The 23,361-nt window shown below is 40.5% G+C and overlaps 1 protein-coding gene across 3 annotated transcripts in view; it reads left to right on the top strand.

Annotated features, from left to right (window-relative positions):
- The first annotated feature begins 419 nt into the window (after positions 1-419).
- Positions 420-23,361, top strand: part of NDFIP2 (Nedd4 family interacting protein 2) — a 51,686-nt gene continuing 28,744 nt past the window's right edge. For 2 of the 3 annotated variants that reach the window (XM_052664477.1, XM_052664475.1), the window contains exons 1-3: positions 420-556; positions 21,381-21,537; positions 22,498-22,625. In XM_052664477.1, the coding sequence (XP_052520437.1) occupies positions 521-556; positions 21,381-21,537; positions 22,498-22,625 (321 nt within the window). In that variant the 5' untranslated portion in view covers positions 420-520. Of the gene's footprint in view, positions 557-3,575; positions 3,646-21,380; positions 21,538-22,497; positions 22,626-23,361 lie in introns of all 3 variants that reach the window. The other variant, XM_052664476.1, reaches the window with a different exon arrangement.

Raw genomic sequence — 23,361 nt, 5'->3', positions numbered from 1 at the left:
AGGACTCACCATGCCTGTAGGTATACAATAAACATGTAGATGTGGCACTGAGGGACATAGTGAGCATGGTGGTGGTGGGCTGATGGTTGGACTAGATGATCTCACTGGTCTTTTCCAGCCTTAACGATTCTATTCTATGATTCTATGACTTAAAGCTCCTTGCAGCCTCTGCAGTGGTGTGCAGCTTTGTCTTGAGACCTCACCCCAAATGGGTTGTGCCCCACGATTGCAAAAATATCTCCATCGCTGCAGATAGAAGTTGTGCCCTCAGAGCACACAGACGCCACTGACGTGTAGCAGTTCGGCATCGATTCACCTCGCATGCGCGCCCGCCGGGCTCTGGGGGGTGGGGACCGCGCGTCACGGAAGCGGGCGGGATGGGGCGGGGCTGCGGGGCCCCACCGGGGCGGGGGTGGAGGCGGAGCGGAGGAGGCTCCGCCGCGGGGGGAAGGGCCGAGGCGGGGGCGGCTCTGGTGGAGCGGGTGGGGGAAGGGCGAGCGGTGGAGCTTCGGCGGCAGGGATGGAGCACCATCAGCCCGCCAGCCGCTACCAAGTGGTAAGCGCCGGGGCTCGCGCGGTGCTCCCCAACCGTTGGGTTTTTTCTTCCCCCGTTTTGTCGGCGGTGCGTGGCTGAGGCCCTCGGGGGCGGCCAGCACGGCCCGCCTGGGCGGAAAGCCGCCGTCGCCCGCCCCCTCCCCTCCTTCCGGCGGGGCCTCGTCCTCGGGTCGCCCGGAGGGGCTGCGGGTGCCGTCTGTCCTCCGCACGGCGCAGTTCCTGCGGGAAGGCCGGGGGCTGTCGCGGGGATCCGGCGGGGCGCGGGGAGCCGGGCGGCGCTTTACAGCCCTCCGCTTCGCGAGCGGTTCGTGGGGATGGGCCGCGGGGCTGCGGCGGTCCGTGTGTGCGGGCACACGGCAGCCGGGGCTTACCGTGGTTAGCCTGCAGCCCCGTGTAAATGCTCCTTCGTTCCTCCTAAAGCGCGCTCGATTTGGGAGTAAAGGCTTTTGAAATGGTGTGGGTGCAGCCAGTTTGCTTAGAAGTCTGTGTTTGATCCTTTGGTTCCTGTACTTCGTGGCTTTGCTGAAGGTGTGCTACAGAACCCTGAAGCTTGCGTTACTAGCTGTGGTTTGGATTTTTGATAACAGACTTTTGCCTAAATCCTGGCTATGATGCTGTTTTTGGCACCTTGAATGGAGGAAGCAGAAGTAATTACATCTACTGTGTTTTGTGACTCTCTGCGTGTCTGGGTCTGATTTACCCATTTCCCTGGACATCAATGTTGCCTTTGGGTCCAGGCCATAAACTCGTGTTACTTTTTATATAACGTAAGTCAGTATTTATTTATCACATTGTTTCTAGGCTATAATGCTGAGAGTCATAAAAGGAAATCCCTTGTGTGGGTTCAGAGTGTTTCCATTGGGAGCCCTAGGGACTGTGTGGGGCTTCTGTCCTTGTGTGATGATACATAGTGGCAAACGTAGCAGCCTGTGACCTCAGAGGGGCAATGCATGCCTTCAGAGCAACAGTGGGTCCTGAAGTGCTTTCCGAGTCCATGCATACTTTTTCCCATGCCACATGACTGTAATTTGGAGTCAGCAGAAGTCTTGGAGTCATTTCTTGCTCTTTGAAAAGGAGAAAGAAAATGCTGGCAGAGCCATTTCTTAAAAGCTGTCAAATGCTATGCCCTCCCCGAGGCTTGAAGTAACCTGGGTCTGTTTTAAAACCCCTTAGAAATTGTAGTTCTCTTACTCAGAGGAGTAGAAAAAAGCATTGGAGAATGAAACAGAGATAACTTGCCTCTTAATATTTTTGTTCTACTTGACTGGAACTTCCAGCCATGGTGCTGATGCCCAGCTTTGGATAAATGCTTCCTGGTGTGGCCTTCCAAAAGGGCTGATCCTAATGTTAGTTGGCCCATTTGGTTTTCCATGTGCAGCAAGCTTTGTGGTTGGTTTAAGTCACTATTTTGTTATGGAAGTGTTCTCTGAAGCCTTCATAGTGACAACACTCTTTAGTTCCTTTGAATTTATTGTGAGTCATAATGAAACTGTAGTTTTAAACTGTAATTTTTAAAAAGTAGTTTTAAAAAAGGTTTAAAATACCTTACTCATTGCTATTCTGTAAGACCATGCTGTTTTATCTTCTCTTCAGAATATCTGACTGCCAGACATTGAGATTTTGGTAATGCTATTTATTTATTGTATTGAGTCAGAGAATGGTAGGACCTGACAGCTGCAAATGTACTTAATCACCTGTTTATTCCAGCCTGTGATTTTGTTAGGAGGTATTTCCTTGTGTAACATCTGTGACAGGTAGTAGGCGATAGATTACTGTAGATTTTATGGCTATTTACTCATCTTTAAGGACAAAATACTGAGGTGGATACTACTTAATGTGCTAACACTGCAGTATTTTTGTAGGCGTACTGTTCTCTAGTGTTAAGTTTTGGAAAACTGATCAGTTCTGATGTATTCATTGTATATCTTTATTTGTTTTGCTTCATGAAAAATAAGCACTCCATGCACTTCATCCTCCCACCCCCATTTTTGCCAATCCGCCTTTGCTTCTAACTGATCTTTCTTTGGTCTATTTAGTGCGAGTTCTCTTCTACATCATAACAGAATTACTGGTTTACATCTCTGTGTCAGTGACAGCAGGACTTTTAGTGAAGTTAAAGGAGCTGTATTTCTGCTGCCTCTTTCTGCTGGTGCTTTCTCTAAATACCTTAAACTGAAAGGCTTAAAGGTGGGTGCTTTAATTTTAAGCTTTAGACCACAAGCCACTCTTAAGACTTTGTTTCATATAAAGTCAGCATTTGGTTTATCTTCATTGATTTACATCAAAATACCAGTGCTAAATTCTTATTCTTTCTTTTCCTTCTGTGTTACATTGAAAAACAAACAAACAAAAAAACACAAAAAAACCCACAACAGTTTAAGAACCTTCCAACGATACAGAGAAAGCTGCTATTTGGAATTGTAGCAAAGTGTTGTAAACGCAGAGCAGTCAGTAAATCAGCATTACCTAACTCTCTGCCGCAGGCGTGTGTGACTTGTATTGCTTTCTGCCCCCTCCTTTTTGTCCCTTCTTCATAGGGCAGAAAGACAACTAATTGATGGGAAGAATTTGTCATGTCTCCCTGCAGGAATATATGACATCAGAAATTAGTTAGCCAATCTTGGTTTTCTTACTTTACTATACTTTTTTTTTCTTTTTCTTACTTACATACAACAATCCCTTCAATACATCTTAAATTTTAAATTATTTTTTGACGTTTTCAGCTGTTTCCCTTTCTTGTTTTCTTTTTTTTTTCCCTTTCTGTTTTCTGCTCCTTGTTGAATAGAAGGACTGAGACATCATTAGGAGATTATAATGAAATTTATTCACTGAGTGATCGTTGTGATTCTTTTTACCTACTTGTTCTTTGTCATCTGACCTTAATTTGTGCATTGCTATCTTACTGTTTGAGATGTCTGCTCCTACTGCAGCTTGTTTGCAGAAAAAGTGATGCGAATGCTGCTTTGTGAATCCATACTCAAGCAAAGCAAAAGAAATGCTTTTTTTTTTTCCCCCTGCAGTGTGTAAAAATGAGTGAGCAACTAAGTACTAAAGCTTGGGATGGCCTTTTCCTGTGAAAGGATTTTTCAGGTAAATGAGTCATGAGGGAGGACTTCAACTGCATGTCAGTGATTTAGGTGCATAAATCCCATTATAAGGTAAAGAATTTGTATGTTGAAATGTTTAAGAAGTGTAATAAACTTCCCCCAAGTCCTTTTTGATTAAAGCTTTGGGTTGTTCTGGGATCAGATAGCCATGAATCTTTGACTTATTGTGGGGGAAGGGGGGGGGGCAAGGCTTCCAAAACCACAGCCTGCTATTGTACAGCACTGTAAGGATTAAAGACACTCGGTTGTGTTGTTTTGTTTTGTTTTTTTTTGCAGAGATGCCAGTCTTATGACTGTGAAGTTGTATGTGCTTTTTAGAAACAGGATGACGAGATCAAAGTTGATACCATAAACAATTTATTCTGATTAATTTGCCTGTATAGTGATACATGATATGAATAGCTTTGCAATTATCTTAGCTGATGTTTAACGTCCTGCATCTCTTGTGTGGTGGGATGACCTTGGCTGGCAGCCAGTTGCTAGCCGTGCTGCTCCTTTACTCCCCTTTCTCAGCAAGAAAATAAGATGAGAAACCTCATGGGCCAATATTAGGAGAGGGAGATGGCTCAGCAATTACCATCACAGGCAAAACAGACCTGACCTGGGGAAGACAAATTCACTGTTAATGAATAAGAGTAGAAAGAGTAGTAGTGAGAAATCAAACTAAAAGCACATGCTTTCCCCATCCATTCTTCTCAGGCTCAACTTCAGTTTTGGTTCTTCTACCTCCTCTCTCAACCCTGAGTGGCACAGCAGGACAGTGAATGAGGCTTGCAGACAGTTTCTAGGAATTTCTCTGCTGCTCCTTCCTCAACATGCTTTGCTCGTGCTCCCGTATGGGATCCCTCCCACAAGATGCCATCCTTCCCAAACTGATCCTGCACAGGCTTCCCTCGGGTTGCAGCTCCAACATGGCTCCATACTATGGGATCTATCCTTCAGGAACTGCTCCAGCATGGGTCCCCATGGGCAGCAGCTTCCACAGCCTTCCTTCCCCATTGTGGCTTTTCTCTGAACCAGCTCCTGACTGGGCTCAGCATGGGCTGTGCCTCCTTCAGGTCTCATCCACTGCTGCCCTGTGGGCTCCTCCATGGCTGCGTGTGGAGATCTGCTCCGTGTGGTGGTGCCTGTGAGTTTCAGGGAGACAGCCTGCTCTACTATGGGCCTCTCCTGGGCTGTGGGGAATGCTTGGAGCATCTTTTACCTGCTCTCTGCACTGACCTGGCTGTCTGTGTGATGGTTTCCCTACGTTTTCTCCTTTTTCACATTTGCTGTGCAGCGTTTGTTATCCTTTCATAAATCTGCTGTCTTGGAGGCACAATCTGTGTTAATGTTGCTTGTGTCTCAGCTTTGGCCAATGACACTTGTCTTTTGCATCCAGCTGGAGCTGCCTAAGTCTGGAATTGGGGTTGGGGAGGGGGGCTGCTCCCAGTCTCAGAGAAAACCCTCCTGCACTTCTGCACTACCAAAAACTTGGTGTGTAAACCCTGTAAATCTTAAATCCATTGTTACTGATTCTTTTCTCTTACAGTGTTACCTGGTTTATCCTTAGTTAAAGTCAAGTCTTTCCGTCTCAGGCGTGAAAATCAACCTATACAGGAAATGTGCACAAAGAAAACTTTCCTTTCTTGTCATAAGACTAAGGTTAGCTGTGGTTGGCAAATAAATAAAACCAAATACTCATTATTCTATGTCTTTAACTTAAGATCTCTATCCTAAAGGTAGTATATTTTATGTAGCATTTATTCTCTTTGGAAAACTCTTACCTAGTTGGTGTTATAGAACAGACTGAGCTAGCTAACGTGAGGGAAATTCTGTTGCTTTCCTCATATCTGATGGTGAAGTTGTAACTGGAAGATAAGATGCTACATTTAGGAGACTCAGTTTATGGTACTGAAGAATATTGAGTAAAGATGTATTAAGTGATAAGTTTTACTGTTGCTTGTCTACAGTGGTTAAGCTGACACTTTTAGTATTCAGACTTCTTATCCATTGACGATAAAGTCCTTTCAGTGCATTTTGTACTTGAAGTTTAGGAGGGCTAAAACATATCCTATGAAATGAAGTAGATTTTTTTAAAATAAAAATAGACTGTCCTTGCATCTTGTTTATTATTAAACTGTAAAAAAATAACTTAAATTTTGTTTTTTTTCTATCGCACTTTTACTTGTGACAAAATTGTGTAATAAGAGGAGCATAGTGTTTCTTTCTTGAGGTTGTCTTAATGCCTTTATGAACACTTACGCTATTTTTGTGAATAATCTTGCTGCAAAAGAAGACAAAAAATTGCAGATATTAGTGTGTTTTCCAATGCAGCAATGATGCAGTGAAAATTTAAAAAGTAAGGAAATTCAGCTTTATTTTTCCAATTAAGTTTTTGAACATGTTTGTGTTTCATAAGAAGCAAGGAAATAATGTTCAGGTCCTCCCTAAGCTAGCTCCTCTCTCGTTAAGGAGCTGAGATACAATACTGAGGTACAATCCTGTACATCGGTTACAAATTTTAAGCAGGGTAGTCTAACTTGGTTTGTTGCCCTGATGGTGTTTTTGGGAGGGTGGCAGATGTAATACCCAGCTCTGCGTCTGTTTTACAGGGAGAGATGCTGTTTCAGTGACCCAGCAGGAGCAGTTGCAGACACAGAAGCTTGCTGCTGCTTTGTGGGTGCAGACTGTGGCATGTGGGCTGTCCCCATCTCTTTGGCGGGGAGGCAAAGGGAAGTAAGGTGGTTTTCATCAGCCCTGTGTTTAAAACAGATGAGTTATGTAGGACACCAGTGTTAGTGAACTGAAAAAAAGCTGAGTAGTAAAAAATGATAAAAATGTACCTGGGTTTACTCACACTTGTTTCCAAAGGACTTCTTAGGCCTGAATTTAAGGTTGTGTCTGCACAAGGGAAATAAGAGGAAGAGATGGGAACAGCATTGTCCTTTCCGGTGGTAGCAAGCTGTTGGTTTGGATGAGCCTATTTTGTGAATCTGGGGTTTTTCTTAGGTTTCATGAAAGAAAGATGTACCTGCTCTGAGCAGTGACACAGAACTGTGAAATGTAAGAGTAAAGCTAAAGTAAATATAAAGAGTAAAGGCCATGTTGTGTAAATGTCACATCTTGTAAGTCCTGTAATTCCTTTAAAAGGCAGAAGTTCGGTAACAGGAACAGCATGCTTTCAAGTAACAGGGTTCTCAGCAGAAGATAGCTGTAAACCAACCAATCATGTCTGCTCTGATCATGCTACATTAAAAATGAGGAACTTTAAGTCCTCTGTCAGCTCCTCTGAAAAATGAGGTAGAAACTACATAAGGAGAGCTTCAGAAAACTTGTACTTAAAAAGTGCTGTGGTAATACAGAATCATATTATAGAATGGCCTGGGTTGAAAAGGACGACAATGACCACCTAGTTCCAACCCCCTTGCTATGTGCAGGGTTGCCACCATCTAGACCAGGCTGCCCAGAGCCACATCCAGCCTGGCCTTGAATGCTTCCAGGGATGGGACGTCCACAACCTCCTTGGGCAACCTGTTCCAGTGCATCATCCACCACCTGTGGAAAAACTTCCTCCTAATATTTAACCTAAGCCTCTCCTGTCTCAGTTTAAAACCATTCGCACTTGTTCTGTCACTGTCTACCCTTGTAAACAGCTGTTCCCCTTCTTGTTTATACACTCTCTTCAAGTACTGGAAGGCTGCAGTGAGGTCTCAGTGAGAAGGCTGGAGCCTTCTCTTCTCCAACCTAAACAAGCACAGTTCCCTCAACCTTCCCACATAGGAGAGGTGCTCCAGCCCTCTGATCATCTTAGTGGCCCTCCTCTGGACCCTCTCCAAGAGCTCCATGTCCTTCCTGTACTGGGGGCCCCAGGCCTGGACGCAGTACTCCAGATGGGGCCTCACAAGAGCTGAGTAGAGGGGGGACAATCATCTCCCTTTCCCTGCTGTCCACTCCTTTTTTAATGTAGTCCAGAACACAGTTGGCCTTGTGGGCCGCAAGTGCATACTGCTGGCTCAAGTCCAGCTTCTTGTCCACCAGGATCCCCAAGTCCTTCTCTGCAGGGCTGCTCTCAAGGAGATCTCCCCTCCCGGTTTGTATAAATACCTGGGATTGCCCCAACCCAAATTATGTTAGCAGCCCTCTTTCAGATGGGAGATGAGGTACTTAGGAAGAATGCCTAATTCTATACTATTTTTGAAACATTCTTCCTAATGAGTGTTGACAGGAAAAGGAACAAATGACAACATTGCTCTCGGCCATCTATCAGCACTACGAGTTATCTGGAGGGGTCTCAGAGGATTGGAGGCTTGCTGATGTGATCTACAAGAAGGACTGTAAGGAGGATCTGGGGAGCTACAGGCCTGTCAGCCTGACCTCAGTACGAGGGAGAGTTATGGAGCAAATCATCTTGGGAGAGATCAAATGGCAGGTGCATGGTGTCCAGGGAATTGGGCCCAGCCAGCATGGGACCATGCAGGCAAGTTGTGCTTGACCAACCTCATCTCCTTCTGTGACTGGGTGACCAGCCTGGTAGATGAGGGAAAGGCTGTTGATGTAGTCTTATCTAGATTTCAGCAAAGCCTTTGATATGGTCTCTCACAGTATTCTCCTGGGGAAACTGGCTGCCTGTGGTCTGGACAGGTATACACTCCTTTGGGTAAGAAACTGACTAGAGGGCCATGCCCAATGGGTAGTGGTTAATGGAGCAAGTTCAGCTGGTGACCCATTACAGCTGGTGTCCTCCAGGGGTCAGTACTGGGGCCCATCTTGTTTAATATCCTTATTGATGACCTAGATGAAGGGACTGAGTGTACCCTCAGTAAGTTTGCAGATGACACCAAGTCGGGAGGTAGTGTTGGTCTTCCTACCCTTAGGCAGGCCCTTTAGAGGGGTCTAGATAAGCTGGATCTCTTGACTGAGGTTCAGCAAGGCCAAGTGTCAGGTCCTGTATTTTGGCCACAACAGCCCCATGCAGCATTATAGGCTTGGGGCAGAGTGGCTGGATGACTGTGAAGAGGCAAGGGATCTGGGGGTGTTGGTTGATGCTTGGCTGAACATGAGCTGACAGTGTGCCCAGGTGGCCAAGAGGGCCAGTGGCATCCTGGCCTGCATTAGAAATAGTGTGGCCAGCAGGAGCAGGGAGGTGATCATCCCCCTGTACTCAGCTCTGGTGAGGCTGCACCTCGAGTACTGTGTTCAGTTTTGGGCCCCTCACTACAAAAAGGACACTGAGGCCCTGGAACGTGTCCAGAGAAAGGCAATGAAACTGGTGAGGGGTCTGGAGCACAAGTCTTATGAGGAGCAGCTGAGGGAGCTGGCATTGTCTCTCCTGGAGAAGAGAGGCTCAGAGGAGACCTCACTGCACTCTGCAACTGAAGGGAAGTTGTGGTGAAGAAGTATTTGGCCTCTTCTCGCAGGCAACAAACAAGCAGGGAAATGGCCGCAAGTTGTACCAGAGGAGGTTTAGGTTAGACATGAGGAAAAATGTTTTCTTTCAGAAAGTGAGAATGGCCTGGAATGGCCTGCCTGTGGAGGTGGTGGAGTCACCGTCCCTATAAGTGTTCGAGAGGCATCTGGATGAAGAGCTATGAGATATGATTTAGAAGCTTGTGGTAGCAATGGTAATGGGAGGACGGTTGCGCTAAATGATCCTACAGATTGTTTCCAACCTTGTGATTCTGTGATTCTATACAACTGGTCATGTCATCATACCTAACTTCTTGTGACCTCATCTTCAGTTTATTGTTGATTTGATCACAGTGTTGAGTTTCATAGTCTCCAAACCTCCTAGACTTATGATGATTAAGCTGATGTAGAAGGGAGAAATGAGCAAATGGGCCTGTACCAACACACCCACCATGAGCAAATAGTTTTGAACTCAGAAGGAAAGTAAAACGAAGAGGAGATGAGCAAAAAGGAATGAAAAAGTTGGCAACTTGTTAGGCTAGAGAGGCACTGCCAATGCTTCCTACTCGAGCTGAGCTATTATACAGCCAAGACTGTGGGTTTGAGCTGCCTCAGGCTTGGTTCTCCCACTTCCTGGGCAAGCACTGTAACAGTTCGCATAATTTAGTAAAATGGGCGTCCCCTTTGCCAGCTGTATTCTTAATGAAAATGACTAATATCTTCTGTTTTGTGCTGAAGTCATTTCAAACCTCCTCAGCCAGGGCTCAGAGCACATGTCAGGATGTGGATGCCTCATGGCTTGCGGATTTGTAATGAAAGTGGAAAATAATTTTCCAGTTTAACATTTAGCTGTTTATTCCACTTAAGCATTTCCATCATCTTAGACTGATTAGCCTATAACTGATACAGTCTAACTTTCCAATCACTCCATAACCAAACCATCATAGCATATCCTGAGTTGGAATTGGACCCATGATGGATCAAATCCAACTCCAATTAGATACCGAGTCACCCTCCAACCCTTTCTCTGACTGTACTTCATCCAGCGGGGTTTGGAACAGGCACAATGATTTAGCTTTTAATCTGTAACGTAGACACACACACACAAAAAAATCAAAATAAAAATCTGGTCATATCCTGTGCACTACTTCATTTGTTTGTAATCCCATTTTTCTTCAGTTACAGTTTGAGGTGCTTGGCAGAGACTTGTTACGTTCCTTCTTGTATAAAGCAGCCTTTCAGGAAAAAAAAAAAAATAGAGCAGAGATCTGCGTCTCTAACTTCTTTGTGTTAACACATTCATGAAAATAGTTTGTCCATCTCAGCTTTGATGACTGTTTTGCCTTTTGGTAGTAACTGTTTATGTTGACTGATAGTAAGAGAGGTCAGGATCATGTCCTTGACAAAGCTGTATGTGTAACCTGAATTGTTGAAGTTGTTTTTGCTTTTCCTTGCTTAATCTGAAACGATTATGTAGAACAGATCAGAGGATGTTTATATTATCAATTATCTCTTTATTGCAGGGGGAAAAAAAAAAACAGCTATATATGTATTTTTTTTTTTTCCCAAAGTAGCACAAGTTCACACTGAAGCATTGCTCTTGTAGTGCTTAGCATGGTTGACACTTCACCAAGAAGTGAGGAATGCCTCAGACAAAGCATAAGACAGTTAGTATAAGCGTGCTGGGTGTTCCTGAGGCCTGTTGTACATATGATCATGGTGTTTTGAATTAATTGCTGTTTTGGAATTTAAGAGAAACGGTACCTAAGATATTTTGAATGTACCGAAGCATTAAGATGATATCCTGGGCTTCATCAGAAGAGGAGTGACCAGCAGGGACAAGGAGGTGATTGTCTCCCTATGCTCTGCCCTCATGAGGCCCCATTTGGAGTACTGCATCCAGGCCTGGGACCCCCAATACAAGAAAGAGAAGAAGCTGTTGGTGAGGGTCTGGAGGAGTGCTATTAAGATGATTAAGGAGCTGGAGCACCTCCCCTAACGAGACTGAGGCAACTGGGCTTCTTCAGCCTAGAGAAGGCTGTGGGGCGACCTCATTGCAGCCTTACAGTACCTAAAGGGAGCCTATAAACAGGAGAGCTCTTTGAAAGAGTAGGTAGTGGAAGGATGTGGGGAAATGGTCTTAAGTTGAGGGAGGGAAGATTTAGGTTGGATGTCAGGGAGAAGTTCTATACAGAGGGAGTGGTGAGGTGCTGGAACAGGCTGCCTAGAGAAGTTGTGGATGCCCTGTCCCTGAAGGTGCTCAAGGCGAGGTTGGATGGGGCCCTGGGCAGCCTGGTCTACTATTAAATGGGGAGGTTGGTGGCCATGCCTGCAGCATGGGGAGGGGAAAAGAGGGGGGTTGGAGCTTGATGGTACCTGAGATCCCTTCCAACCTAAGCCATTGTATGACTCTATAAAGACTTTCTTTTTTAAAGTCCAGAGCTGAGATTGGGGGGGAGGGGGGGAAGGCTTGCACTAAGTGAGTAGTATAAACAGTTAGAAACAAGACTGATGTAAACTGTTAATATTAAGAAAACTATACCAAATTCTACAATGAAAAAAAACATAAAATAAGTGAGTAGGTTATCGAAGCCCTGCGTTGTTCGGCTACATCTGTCAAACAGCGGCCTGCGTTCCTTCCTCAGTGTCTGTTACTTTTATGTACTTCCTGTGGTTTAGAGGTAGCACTAGTTTGGTCACCTGCTGCTCCCTTCTGAACAGTTCAGCTTCCTCTTAGAATGCTAAGCTCATTTGCTTAGTTTGACTAGTTCAACTAGTAAAAAACGTGATCTACCTGCTTCTAGATGTCTGTATCACGTCAGTATCAGAAGTCTGGAGACTTGTCCTTTCAGGCCACGTTTTTTGCGGACTTGCTTTGAAACCTTTAGTCAGTACTCTAAATCTATCTCACAGTAGGGATGAAAAAACTCGGTGCTCTTTATTGAGACATAAAATAATGCATTCTTTAAAGAAAGGGCCTGATGTTCATTTGTGCTGTGCTTGTCTTATTGAAGCTGTGAGTCCTCTGGTGGATGGAGAATGTTAAGATCTCTGCATGTAATACTGATATCTTCAATTGAGGAGCTTGAGTAGTCCACATTACAAAAACAATGAACTGTGCTCAAAAAGTCAGGTATGATTGACCCGTTAATAAGAATAGTGTGTTCTTTACCAGTATAATAATTTACGGAATCATAGAAAAATCCCAAGTTGGAATGGACCTGTAAAAATCATCGAGTCTTACTCCTGTCTCCGCAAAGTACCACCCAAAATTCAAACCCTATGTCTGATGCTTCTTGAACTCTGACAGCTTTGTGCTGTGACCACTGCCTTGGAGTGCCTGGTCGGTGCCTGACACAGCTCTGGTGTAGAACTTTTCCCTGACACCCATCCTGCCCCTCCCCTGACGCAGCTCCATGCCGTTCCCTCGGGCCCTGTCGCTGTCACACAAAGCAGAGCTCAGTGCTGCCCCTCTGCTTCCTGTGAGGAGCTGCAGCCGCCATCAGGCCTCCCTTCAGCCTGCAGTGCTCTGGGCTGAGCAAACCGAGGGACCTCAGCTGCTCCTCATATGTCTTGACCTCTAGACCCTTCGCTGTCTTTGTAGCCCTCCTTTGGACACTCTGATTTTCTGACTTATATATTTTATTAGTCTTTTCATTTTGGGACTGTTCTGTAGTGCTGAGTAGAAAGCTCCTGCTTTACTAGCTTCTTCAAGTACAGAAGAGATAAAGCCGCAGTGTTATTACTAAAGTTGGGACTTGGGATGCTTTTCTTAATATTTTACTCTATACTTTTTACGGATGCTTACTTACTGTAATGTAGGAGACAAAGACTGGAGTCTTATTTTTCCAGACACTTTTCAGTCAGGCACTTGAGGTGAAACTTTATGCTTTCTGCAGTGCAGTTACCACAATGCTTCTCCAGAATGGGGGTGGAAGTAGGGAAACCCAACCAGTAAGTTATTCTTTTTCTTATTCTTCCCTCCATCACCACTGAGGAAGATGCAGTAGAATGGCTCACACGCACTTGGACTTCAAGTGAAACATGCAGCATAACATTTACAGAAATGCTCAGGATTTTGAATGAACCTTGAATTTCTTGGCTTAGATGGATGTAGGCTAACATAGAGACTGGATATAACTTTTGAACATTGAGATTGCTATTGGTGGCAGCCCTGTCTGTTGCCCCATTCTACAGGCTTTCCTGTTCCTGTTTACAGTTCACGGGTTTTTTGTGTATTTAGAGTGGTGAGAATTTACTTAATGAACTGATTCTGTGAAGTGGCTTGTAAGTCAGGATGTCACACTTGGATTTCCCAGTTAATCACTTGTTGCTGATTTGCCAAAGCTGTTCGTTAGTGGTAGCTGCCACCACATCCTACAAAGCATTGCCCCTTATCAGGAAAAATACTGAGGAGAAAGAAGCATCATCATATGAAAGCTGGGAACTGCTTTAATGTTGGAACTTTATGAAGTTTTCGTCTCTCACAAGAACTGCCTAGTTAAGGTACAGAATGTAAAGGGAAGCAACTGTCTTGAAGGCACAGTCTAAAATGAGTGGTGGGAGTTGGAAGTGACTAGTGCTTGCAAAGTCATCAAAGCAGCAGAAAAAACAATTGCAGAACTGTTATTTCACAAACGAGGCACAAAGCATTAGATTCAGAAATGCAAATTCATGCATATAGAATCCATGACATGCTAAATGGAATAGGCAGAGATGGGCCCTTTACCAATCATGATATAACAGCTGTGAGTATTATGGAAGTTTGAGTGAAGTGGATGGCAAGTACGTGACTAAGGTTTGTGTACTCTCCGTGTGTCTGTTGATGGTTGTACTGGAAATGGAACACTTCCTTAAACTGAAAAAAGGTAACATGCTTTTTTTTTTATCCTAATAGGTTCATATTTTACATTTTTATTTCTAGCTAGGAAGAATTCAAGGAGGAAAGAAGTCTGTTCTTTTTTTGTTGTTGTTTTTTAAAGTAGAATTCAGACAGCTTCTTCAAGCTGTTCTTGAGTTAGCATTTGACTACATGGAAGGCTACATGGTTCTTGGTGATCTTTTTAGTAACTTCAAAATGCTACATTAGGACAGAGTTGCAATTTGTTACTGTGTACAGGCTTTGGAATAAGCCTTAGGTATCATTCTAGAAATATTTTTACACTCATGCTTAAAATTTTCAAAGGAACTCTCTTCATTAGTACTGAAGACACTGGTTCTTTGTTGGCAGACTTTAAGTTAATTCCTATAATCATACAATAGGAAAAACTCTTGGAGACTGCCTGACTTGAAATTTTGCAACAAATATGAAATATATATCTGTTTGAATCATACCAAAATTGCAGTGTTTGCAATTCTGAGTAATAGAAAAGGAACTTCAGTAAGAGGTAAGTAAAGTGATTTAAGTCATAGAGTCATATAATGGCCTGGGTTGAAAAGGATCTCAAAGGTCATCCAGTTTCAACCCCTCTGCTGTGGACAGGGTTGCCAACCACTAGATCAGGCTGCCCAGAGCCACATCCAGCCTGGCCTTGAATGAAGTCTTAGAACTCTTCTAACAGTATATATTCTGATATTGATGCATAATGCTGTCATCTACTGTCATTTATTAACATGGCACTGCTAATGGGGAGATGGGAAAAATCTCATGGGAAAAGATGTAGGATACAAATGCAGATGTGCATGTTGTGCTGTCAAATGTGTAATAGTTTAAATTTGGATTATAATCCATTAAAAAACTAACAAGTAAATTTAAATATGTAGAACAGCAACTGTGCAGATGCACATTTTTGGTCCAGAAAGCCCTGATCACTATTTCTAATTCCTGTCCTTCCCCCACATGCTAATATGTTTCTTAGAAGAATACCTTCAAAAATCCAGTAGTCTAGATTTCTAGTTAAACAGAACTCGCTAAAATGATTTAATTATTTCCTAAGTTAGGTGCCTATAAAGCATTTTCAGTGGCTATGGCTCTGTTCATTTTTGCATGGGACGTCTAACTTTGGTGGAAGAGCCATCTTGTTGCAACATATTTTTCAACAACATTCATTATAAATCTCTTCAGATTCTTTTTGGTAGAAATTTGCCTCCAGAGGTTGTGGGTTTCCATGGTACCTAATCCTTATTTAGCAGACACATTTGGTATTTCTACACAGCTGTGGAATGGCAGCAATGGTCTTCTGTTCTGCTTTTCTGCTTCTACTGCAGATTTTACATATTTGACCTTATATCATAGTGATTGCTGTTGAAAGCTTTGTACAGAGATGTGTCATTTTAAAGACAAATTAAAACCTAACCAAACAAAAAACTGTCAATAAATTTCAGTATGCAGTAGTTGAGACTTGCAAGGGATTTGATGTTGGGGATATAATTGCTTGGATCTGCTCTGTGCACTTCAGGTTGCTGATTACAGTTTTTGAGTTGTAGCTAAGAACAAAGTAATTAAAAGCAAAAGGTTGCTGGACTTCTAGAACGTACTGAAGTGCCCTATAATCTTCACTGTGTAGTGTTTTATTATTTATTAGAATATTTTATTGTCTTCAGAGATTCACTTTTTTTTTTCCTGGAGTTCTGTGGCTGGTGATGTGTGTTTCAGGAGAATGCATTTGATGATGAATTACATGGATCTTATTGGAGTTCATTGATCTTAACACTTAAATGGCGTTTGTAGGGTATTGGTGTGGGTTTTATGCTTATGCTTCTAATAATGAGACAGCAGTAGCCTATAGTGTGAACTGTTGACCACTGTGTTATTTCCTTTGCTTTTTCACCACTCAAGAGTCCAAAGGCTATCACTTCACTATTGGCAAATAAGTAAACTTATTTTTATGCTACTGAAACAGGAAAAAAAAACAAACGAGCAATGCAAGGTGCAGTTACAAGACTAGCATTTAATACACAACTCATATGTAGCCTAATGAGATTGTTTGTATGTAGATGTAACATTCTAATTCAAAGCCAAAATTTCTTGTGAGTAGTACCTTGCTTGTAGGGAAGAGTTTTTAGTATAGATTAGCAAATCATTACCAGTAATGATATAATAAATATATATATAACATATATAATAGTTATATAAATTAATAATAATTAATTTATAATATAAATATATAAATAATATACAATATTATTAATAATATTGTTAATAATTAACAATATTATAATTAATAATATATTATATATAAATGAATAAAAATATATATAAATATATATTATATATAATAAGAATAAATAATGATAGTAATAAATTAGATGTAATACACCTCAAAAATTTATAGAAAAAGGGGAGAAGCTTCCTCAAACGTGATGGGAGAGAGATGACAGAGTTTTTATTCTGAACCTACTGTTGGTTCCATCTCTTAATATTTAATATGTTCAAATTCTTGCGGAACAAATGCTTGTGTAGCAGTATGGAAGAGACCCTGAAACTAATGCAGAAGTGTTGAAATAGTTGTCGTGCACTGCAGAGGCAGTGTTAAGATAAGTCCTCTGCAGCACTAGAAGCTGTGGTAAGTGGATAGTTCTGGTTGACCTTTTGCCATCTGAAACTTTAGGAAATGATAAATGTAGAGGTGTTAACTTCTGCTCAGGGAAAACGATGAACCTCCGTTGCTGTGAGTGTTTTTTGTAGAGCAAGTGTACCAATTGACTGGCTTAGCATACAGAATTTGAACTCACGTGATCTTATATCCATTTGAAGCATGATGTAAGACTTAGTGTTATGGAGCTTTTATGTTTTGTATTTGTTTGAACACCATTGGAAAGAACTCGTGAGTTGATCAGCGTGAGGTCAAACTGGAAGCCAAGCTTACTGAAGAATGTAGTAATAATATCATGCAGGTGAGAATGCTGTTGAAGATCTCTGATGGCCCAGGCAGAACAATTACTCCTAAAACTTATGCAGTAAGCTTACCTAAAACTCAGGCTTCGCTCAAATGCATTGATAATAAAGGTATAAAAGAAAACAGAAAAAACAGGCTTGTTTGATGGCTCCTTACAGAATACTCCAACGTAAAATTGAAGTGAGAAGTAGCTTAAGAATTGTAAGTATTTACAGCTAGAGTGATAAACACTAGTCATTCCAAGAGCAGAACCTAGCTTTTGTTAGTGGGGAATCAAGTGCTGTTTCCTGCTCTCTCCTCAAGGCAGTAACTTCAGCTTTTCTCTTCTTGTTATACTCCAGAGGAAGACAAACAAAAACAAAAAGCAGAACCTGCTCTGGGTAGGCCAGAAGTTCTGCTTATGCCAACAGGGTAGGCACTTGTGAGAAGACAGCATCAATACTTTTACCTGCCTCGCTCACGGGGCGCTGATCCTCCTCTAGCGTGTCACCAATTCACTTGAAATCTGTAGGAACCCAACTTTCCTTGAGCCTCTCCCTTCTTGTTTAATTTTGGCTTATGCTGGCTGATAAATTTAGAAGTTATTTCTGGAGGCAGGGGAAGAAGGGGCCTAACATGCCGCATAGGTTTCATTTCCATAGAAACCAAGCTAAAATATATTCAGAAGGAAACAGAAAATGTCTGTTTGAGGTATTACTTAAGCTATGTACCTTTTCAGCATTTAGCATTACAAGTTTAAAAAAAAAAAAAAAAAAAGAGAGAGAGGCCTGGAAACTTTTCCAGTAGTAAGATTACTTTTCCTGCTATTTTAATTAAGAGTACGGAGAAGTTACAGCTCATCTGCTAAAAAAAATTGTGGAGTTGTAAGCATTACAGCTGCTTTTGCCATGATGAAGGTGCTTTACATCTTAGTTTGTATACATTGTATCTGGCTGACAACATGAGCTTTACGATTAAAAAGGAATATTTTATAGCTTGAGAGAAATTAAATCTATATGCAAAGTGTTTCAACCCCTGCTTTCACAGCCCTTGAACTACAGCACACTGAAGGCTGAGGAGTCATAATGCATGCGTTTTTCAAGCTGTATTTATCTTAGCACAGTTAAAATTCAGTGCTAGATACAAAAGCAATGGCTCTTCTGATGACAGCAGCTCAAAATGTCTGGAGACTACCAGAGGTTCTGTATCTAAATATTGTGGGAAATATGGTTATCTTCATTTTAGCATTTCATTCTCATCATAAATCACTTCTTTAAGCAAGTACTCCTTCTCTTCCTTTCCTTAAATCCTCTTTTTTTTTTTTTTTTTTTCTTGTGTAGTTGTTTCCAAAGTAATCAGATACCTGCAATACCTGAAATCCACTGACACTTTAAAGAGATTATGAGCCAGAAGATGGTGTTTGGTTAAGAGCCCTTTACTGAGGAAATTGACGTGTGCTTCTATCCATAAGCCTTTTTTTTTTTATAAAAAAAAAAAAAAAAAAAAGGAAAAGTCCCACCAAACAAAGCCTGAGAAGACAGCCTTTCTCTCTGCTTAAGTTGTTCTTTTGCTGACAGAATGATGTTTCAGATTTTTTTTAAAAAGCACTGGAATATAATATAACAACAGGTAATGCCCTGTGCAAAACACTGACACCATTAGAGTTATGTTTTCTGATGAAGTGAATTCAAGTAGAGCATGTTTACTCTAGCTTGCTTAAAATACCAATGGCAGACTTTACTAATAGATTTTATACATCATTTAAAAGATACCGTTTCCCATTTTGTAAAATGATCTGTAATATGTATTTAATTTCAACAGCACATTATTGTAGGTATTATAGGAATCTTACTTAAAAATATATGCTGTCTATGGCATACAGCTGTTGCATTACAACAAACTTGATACACTACAGAATGTCTGACAGATCTGTAGAGTAGATTACAGGATAAATTGAAATGTTTAGTCCCTGTTTATGAGTCATACAGAATAAAGACCAGAACTGTGCCCTTTCTGTGCACTACAGGTCATAACAGGACTCTTTTGAATAGAGCCTTTAGTATGGAGTTCCTCTGCTTATTAGTTAATCTTCCTATTACAACAGAATGCATTGTTAATGCTATCTATGAAGGAAAGAAATATTAGTTGCATATTCTCCCACTATAATGTTGCCTCTGTCATTTGTAAGTGCTTCTGAATCTCAAGTTTGGAAAAAAGTAGCTTCCAAGAAATAAGGCGGAAGAGATAAAATTAGTTTTTTCCTGGTGAAGGCAAAATGAGTACTGAGCAGTGATGTGCTCCTTGCCCAGTGGGTGTTGTGGATCTTTGTGCATCTGTAGTGTGGTCAGAGCACAAACTGTGCATTGACGGGGAGGGAAATAAAATACCAGAACACTTACTGAAATGGAGGGCGAGAGGAGAGGAGAGGAGAGGAGGAATGAAGATAACCAACAGAAGCCTATTACCCAGGCTTTTTTGCTTGCCCTTTTTTTTTTTTTTTTTTTTTTTGCTTGCTTGTCTGTACACCAGTAACATGTATCCCAAATACCTTTTGATATTTCATGTACCAGATGTTAACAAAAAAGGGTAGTAATTTTCTTTGTCTCATTACTAATTTAATTACAACTTTATTTTAAAGTGATTTTGTTGACTGTATCTGTTTCAGCACTGGATTTTTCTTGTGAATGATTGTACTTAATTTAGAACCATGTTTCTATTTTTTTCCTGACCTGTTTTATCTTTTTTAGAATCAAGTGTTTTGTCTTCTCACGTGCTTTCTGTATCCCTAAATATATTAGGTTATTTTGAAATGGTTTTCTTTTCTCTGACCTTAACTACTATGAATAGCTTTGCATATTTCTCAGTTTACTGCTTTTTCTGGATCGCTGATTAGATGTTAAATGACCTAATTGCTCAGTACCCAAAAACATGCAATAACCTCTATCAGTTCTTTTGAAAGTGACCTTTCTTTATTAGTCTGTGCTTGTGATTAGTGTGTGTATGTGTGTATGTACTTATGCATATGCTGATGTATGTGGAAACTTACATAAGCTTGCTTATGCTTGCATAGCTTAATCTTGTACTTCATGTTTAGGTAAAGCCTTCTCTATTTAAGTTGTTATTCTCAGAGTACAGTTTTTGAGGGAGTTCATGGAAGAAGGCTATAACAAATAACTATCCCTTTTGACTTTTGACACGTTTGGAGAGAGTATTTGTACCAGAAGTCAAATGAAAATTGCAATAAACTACTTCATTAAATTCTTCTGAAGTATTTTTTTATTTCCTTTGAACTATCTTTTTAATTTACGTGCCTTTTGTAGAATGTCGTATTTGCTTCTAATTTCTGTTATCACTAGTCTAGAAAGAATAGCACAGAATTTATAACCTCCAGAACTTTGAACTGTTGATATAAAGAAATTATTGGTAAGAGTATGGCACTACTTAGCAAAGCTTTTTGAGCGCTCTTCTGAAAGTAATCTTTTCCAATAATTTGATTGCACTTCATTTAATGGAAAAATGACCCATACTCTTAATAATAATAATAATTATTATTATTATTTTTGCTAGAACAACTATATTCTGTAAGATGGTTTTTAGTTCCTGAAAACAGAACCTCTTCAGTCTTAGATCTCTTCAGTGTGTTCATCTGACTTGAGTTTTAAATATGGGTGCTTCAGTAGTAGTTCTCTAGGCATTGTGGTGTTCATGCTAGCATGAACATTAGTATATACTAGTACTTATTTTGTTCCAAGTGTGTACTACTCGTAATATTCTAAATGGTATAAATTTAGCTAAAAATAATCAGACATTCTGTCATAAAGAAAAGATCTGTAAGTTGATGGATCTAAATTTGATGGTTTTAATTACTGTTCTTGCTTATTCTAATTCTCATTTTCCCATAAGCTTAACTGTATAGATCCTTTTTTAGCTATATTTAAAGAAGCAAAAGTCCAAGCAAGTTCAAGTTCTATAGAAGGATTCTTTCCAGAGTGTAGAAAATGCAGAATGTTTTAGAAAGAATTTGGATGAAGTTATTTGATGAAATACAAGAATAGAAAGGTCACACTTATGCAAGTAGTGTTATTTTTACTGTAGCAATGGAGAAGCAATCAAAAAATAGCGTTGCTCATTTTTTGTATTTTAAAATGGAGTAAAATATTCTTACGAACGAATGCAAGAAAAAATAAACTTTAAACTACTTTCTATCTTCCTAATATTTTAAACATTCACTTTCCTATAGAGATAACATTAAAAATGCAATTTTCTAAATTTATGTGAACATCACATTGAGCAGAAGTTACCCGTTTCTGGAAGAAGGGAAAAGAAAGAGTCATTTAAGGCTGCTTTTGACTGTTTGCTTAAGAAGTATTTCACTGGGTTCCTTAGTGATCGCAGGCTGCGTTTGTAAATAATTTTTGGCTTTGTTGAAGAGTGTTTTTCTTTCTTGATAGGTCTGCAAGTTCAAAGTTATCAGGCAATTATCTCCATGACTCTTGTGTGTTTTTCTTTTAAGCTTCACAATGAGGATGACCCTCCTGAATCTTCAGTGGCTGAGCAGCCTTCTACTTCTACAGAGACGACACAGACTCCTCAGACAGCAGCCTTATCTGAAGCAGATACCTCCCCACCACCTTACTGTAGCATAGGCGTAGAAGCAGCTGCAACCTCAGGTATTTTTCTTACATACAACAGCTTGTCAGAGAGGCGTGTGTATGAATCAGCACTTGATCAACCTGGTACGTGCTGCAGTATTTTTTCTGCGCACGCAATTGCAGCAAGAAGTGAGGCTTTCATGCACAGCCCTTTGTTAAATTTGTTCAGAAGAAGCATGCTTCTAAATTATGCTGATTGTTCCAAATTACTTGACTAAAGGGTTGTTCATTAATTAGTGTAATGGTTAGCTTTTATTTAAGTCTGTGTGTAGTTCAGTTCTACATTTAATCTATGTACTTCACTGCTCATTATGAGACCTCATTAGCAATTTTTATTACTCTTTTAACTGCCACCTCCACCCTGCCCTGAAAGCCAAAGGATGTGCCATGCGTGGTGGAAAATACTGCCATGAAAAGATGGGTTTTGCTTTAAATGTTCCTGAAGAAAATTAGAATAAAAAATGTAGAGCTTTTTATTCACTACTCCATTTCTGATGAGGTTGTGACTTTCCTTTAGGGTATAGGAGGCTTAACAGCAGACAACATCAAAGTCCTTGTTTAAGCATAGTTGCCTAAATTTGCATTTCACATTCACCAAGTAAATGTTTCAGAATTACTCTGACCTAGGTCTTTAATGTTGATTAAACAATTTTTTTTAATATATTTCTTCGCATGTCTCTTGTATGATAAAATGACTTGATTGGAATACCTGAACATACAACTAGGCTCATGAATTCTTTTCCTAACTTGTTTGATCTTTGTAGCATCAAGATTAAAAAGCAATTAAACTAACTTGTTCACTTTAATTCTATAAAAATACATTTTTTTCTCAAAAATTCTAAGAAATTGAGCTACAAATTTGAATTTCAGCCTCTTGAAAGAATGCACTTTAAAGTTCAGTAGTTTGTGCTCTTAAATCTTATTTTTTTAATGTCTTTCTAGTTTAAAAATGCGTAATGACCTCTTTATTTTGAACAGAAACACACAATGAATTTTATCCTGTACCACCTCCATACAGTGTAGCTACCTCTCTTCCTACTTACGATGAAGCAGAGAAGGCCAAAGCTGCAGCGATGGCAGCTGCTGCAGCAGAAGTTACCCAACGTGTAAGTAAAGCAGTTCTTTGTTTCAACTTTATAGAACTTGTAAGACTAATCTAATGATTTATAATAATAAGGACCATCTCATGGCCTGTTCACTAAAAAATAATGATGGGCAGGTGGCTTTAATTTTTTTATACATTCATTTTTTTATAGGTAGTGTAAGTTACTACTAGAGAAGTTGTACAGTGTTTGCGCTCTTGAGGCTTAGTAGGTGGTTAAATATTTCTGAAATACCATCCATTGCCCTGTTTTGGTAGTTTATTCAGTATCTTGTCATCTTTTAATTAAACATCCACTGATAATGTCAATTTCTAGAACTAGTGCTGATATTGAGTGTTTCATATGCTTAAAAAAAAAAAAAAAAAAAGTTAGTAAAATAAGCAGAACTTCAGAAAGGAATGAAATTCTCATTGTCTGGAAGAGTTGAAACACCCAACAGTAGATCTTTGTAAAAGATAAGTCCTTGCTATTTGTTTCTTGAAGAACTTAAATACTGGAAAACCATGACAAGTTGGAAGAAATGTTCCAAGTACTTAAAGAAAAAAGTCACATGCTACAAGTATGGTAAACTGTAAATTAATAGGTGTGCTTTCAGTACGTAGAGTTTTGTAAGAATTAATGTCATAATGAATGCAGTCTTCAAAATAAAAGCAGAAGCTAAACAAAAAAACTGAAAAACAAACAAAATCCCTCTCAATTCACATTTCCAATTATTAAGTTAGTTTTATAAACAGTCAAT

The sequence above is a fragment of the Tympanuchus pallidicinctus genome, unplaced genomic scaffold, assembly GCF_026119805.1.
Source record: "Tympanuchus pallidicinctus isolate F22 unplaced genomic scaffold, pur_lepc_1.0 scaffold6, whole genome shotgun sequence".
In the NCBI taxonomy this organism is placed as follows: domain Eukaryota; kingdom Metazoa; phylum Chordata; class Aves; order Galliformes; family Phasianidae; genus Tympanuchus; species Tympanuchus pallidicinctus.
Note: the sequence above shows the minus strand (reverse complement) of the source record. Positions and strands in the feature narration are given on the sequence as shown.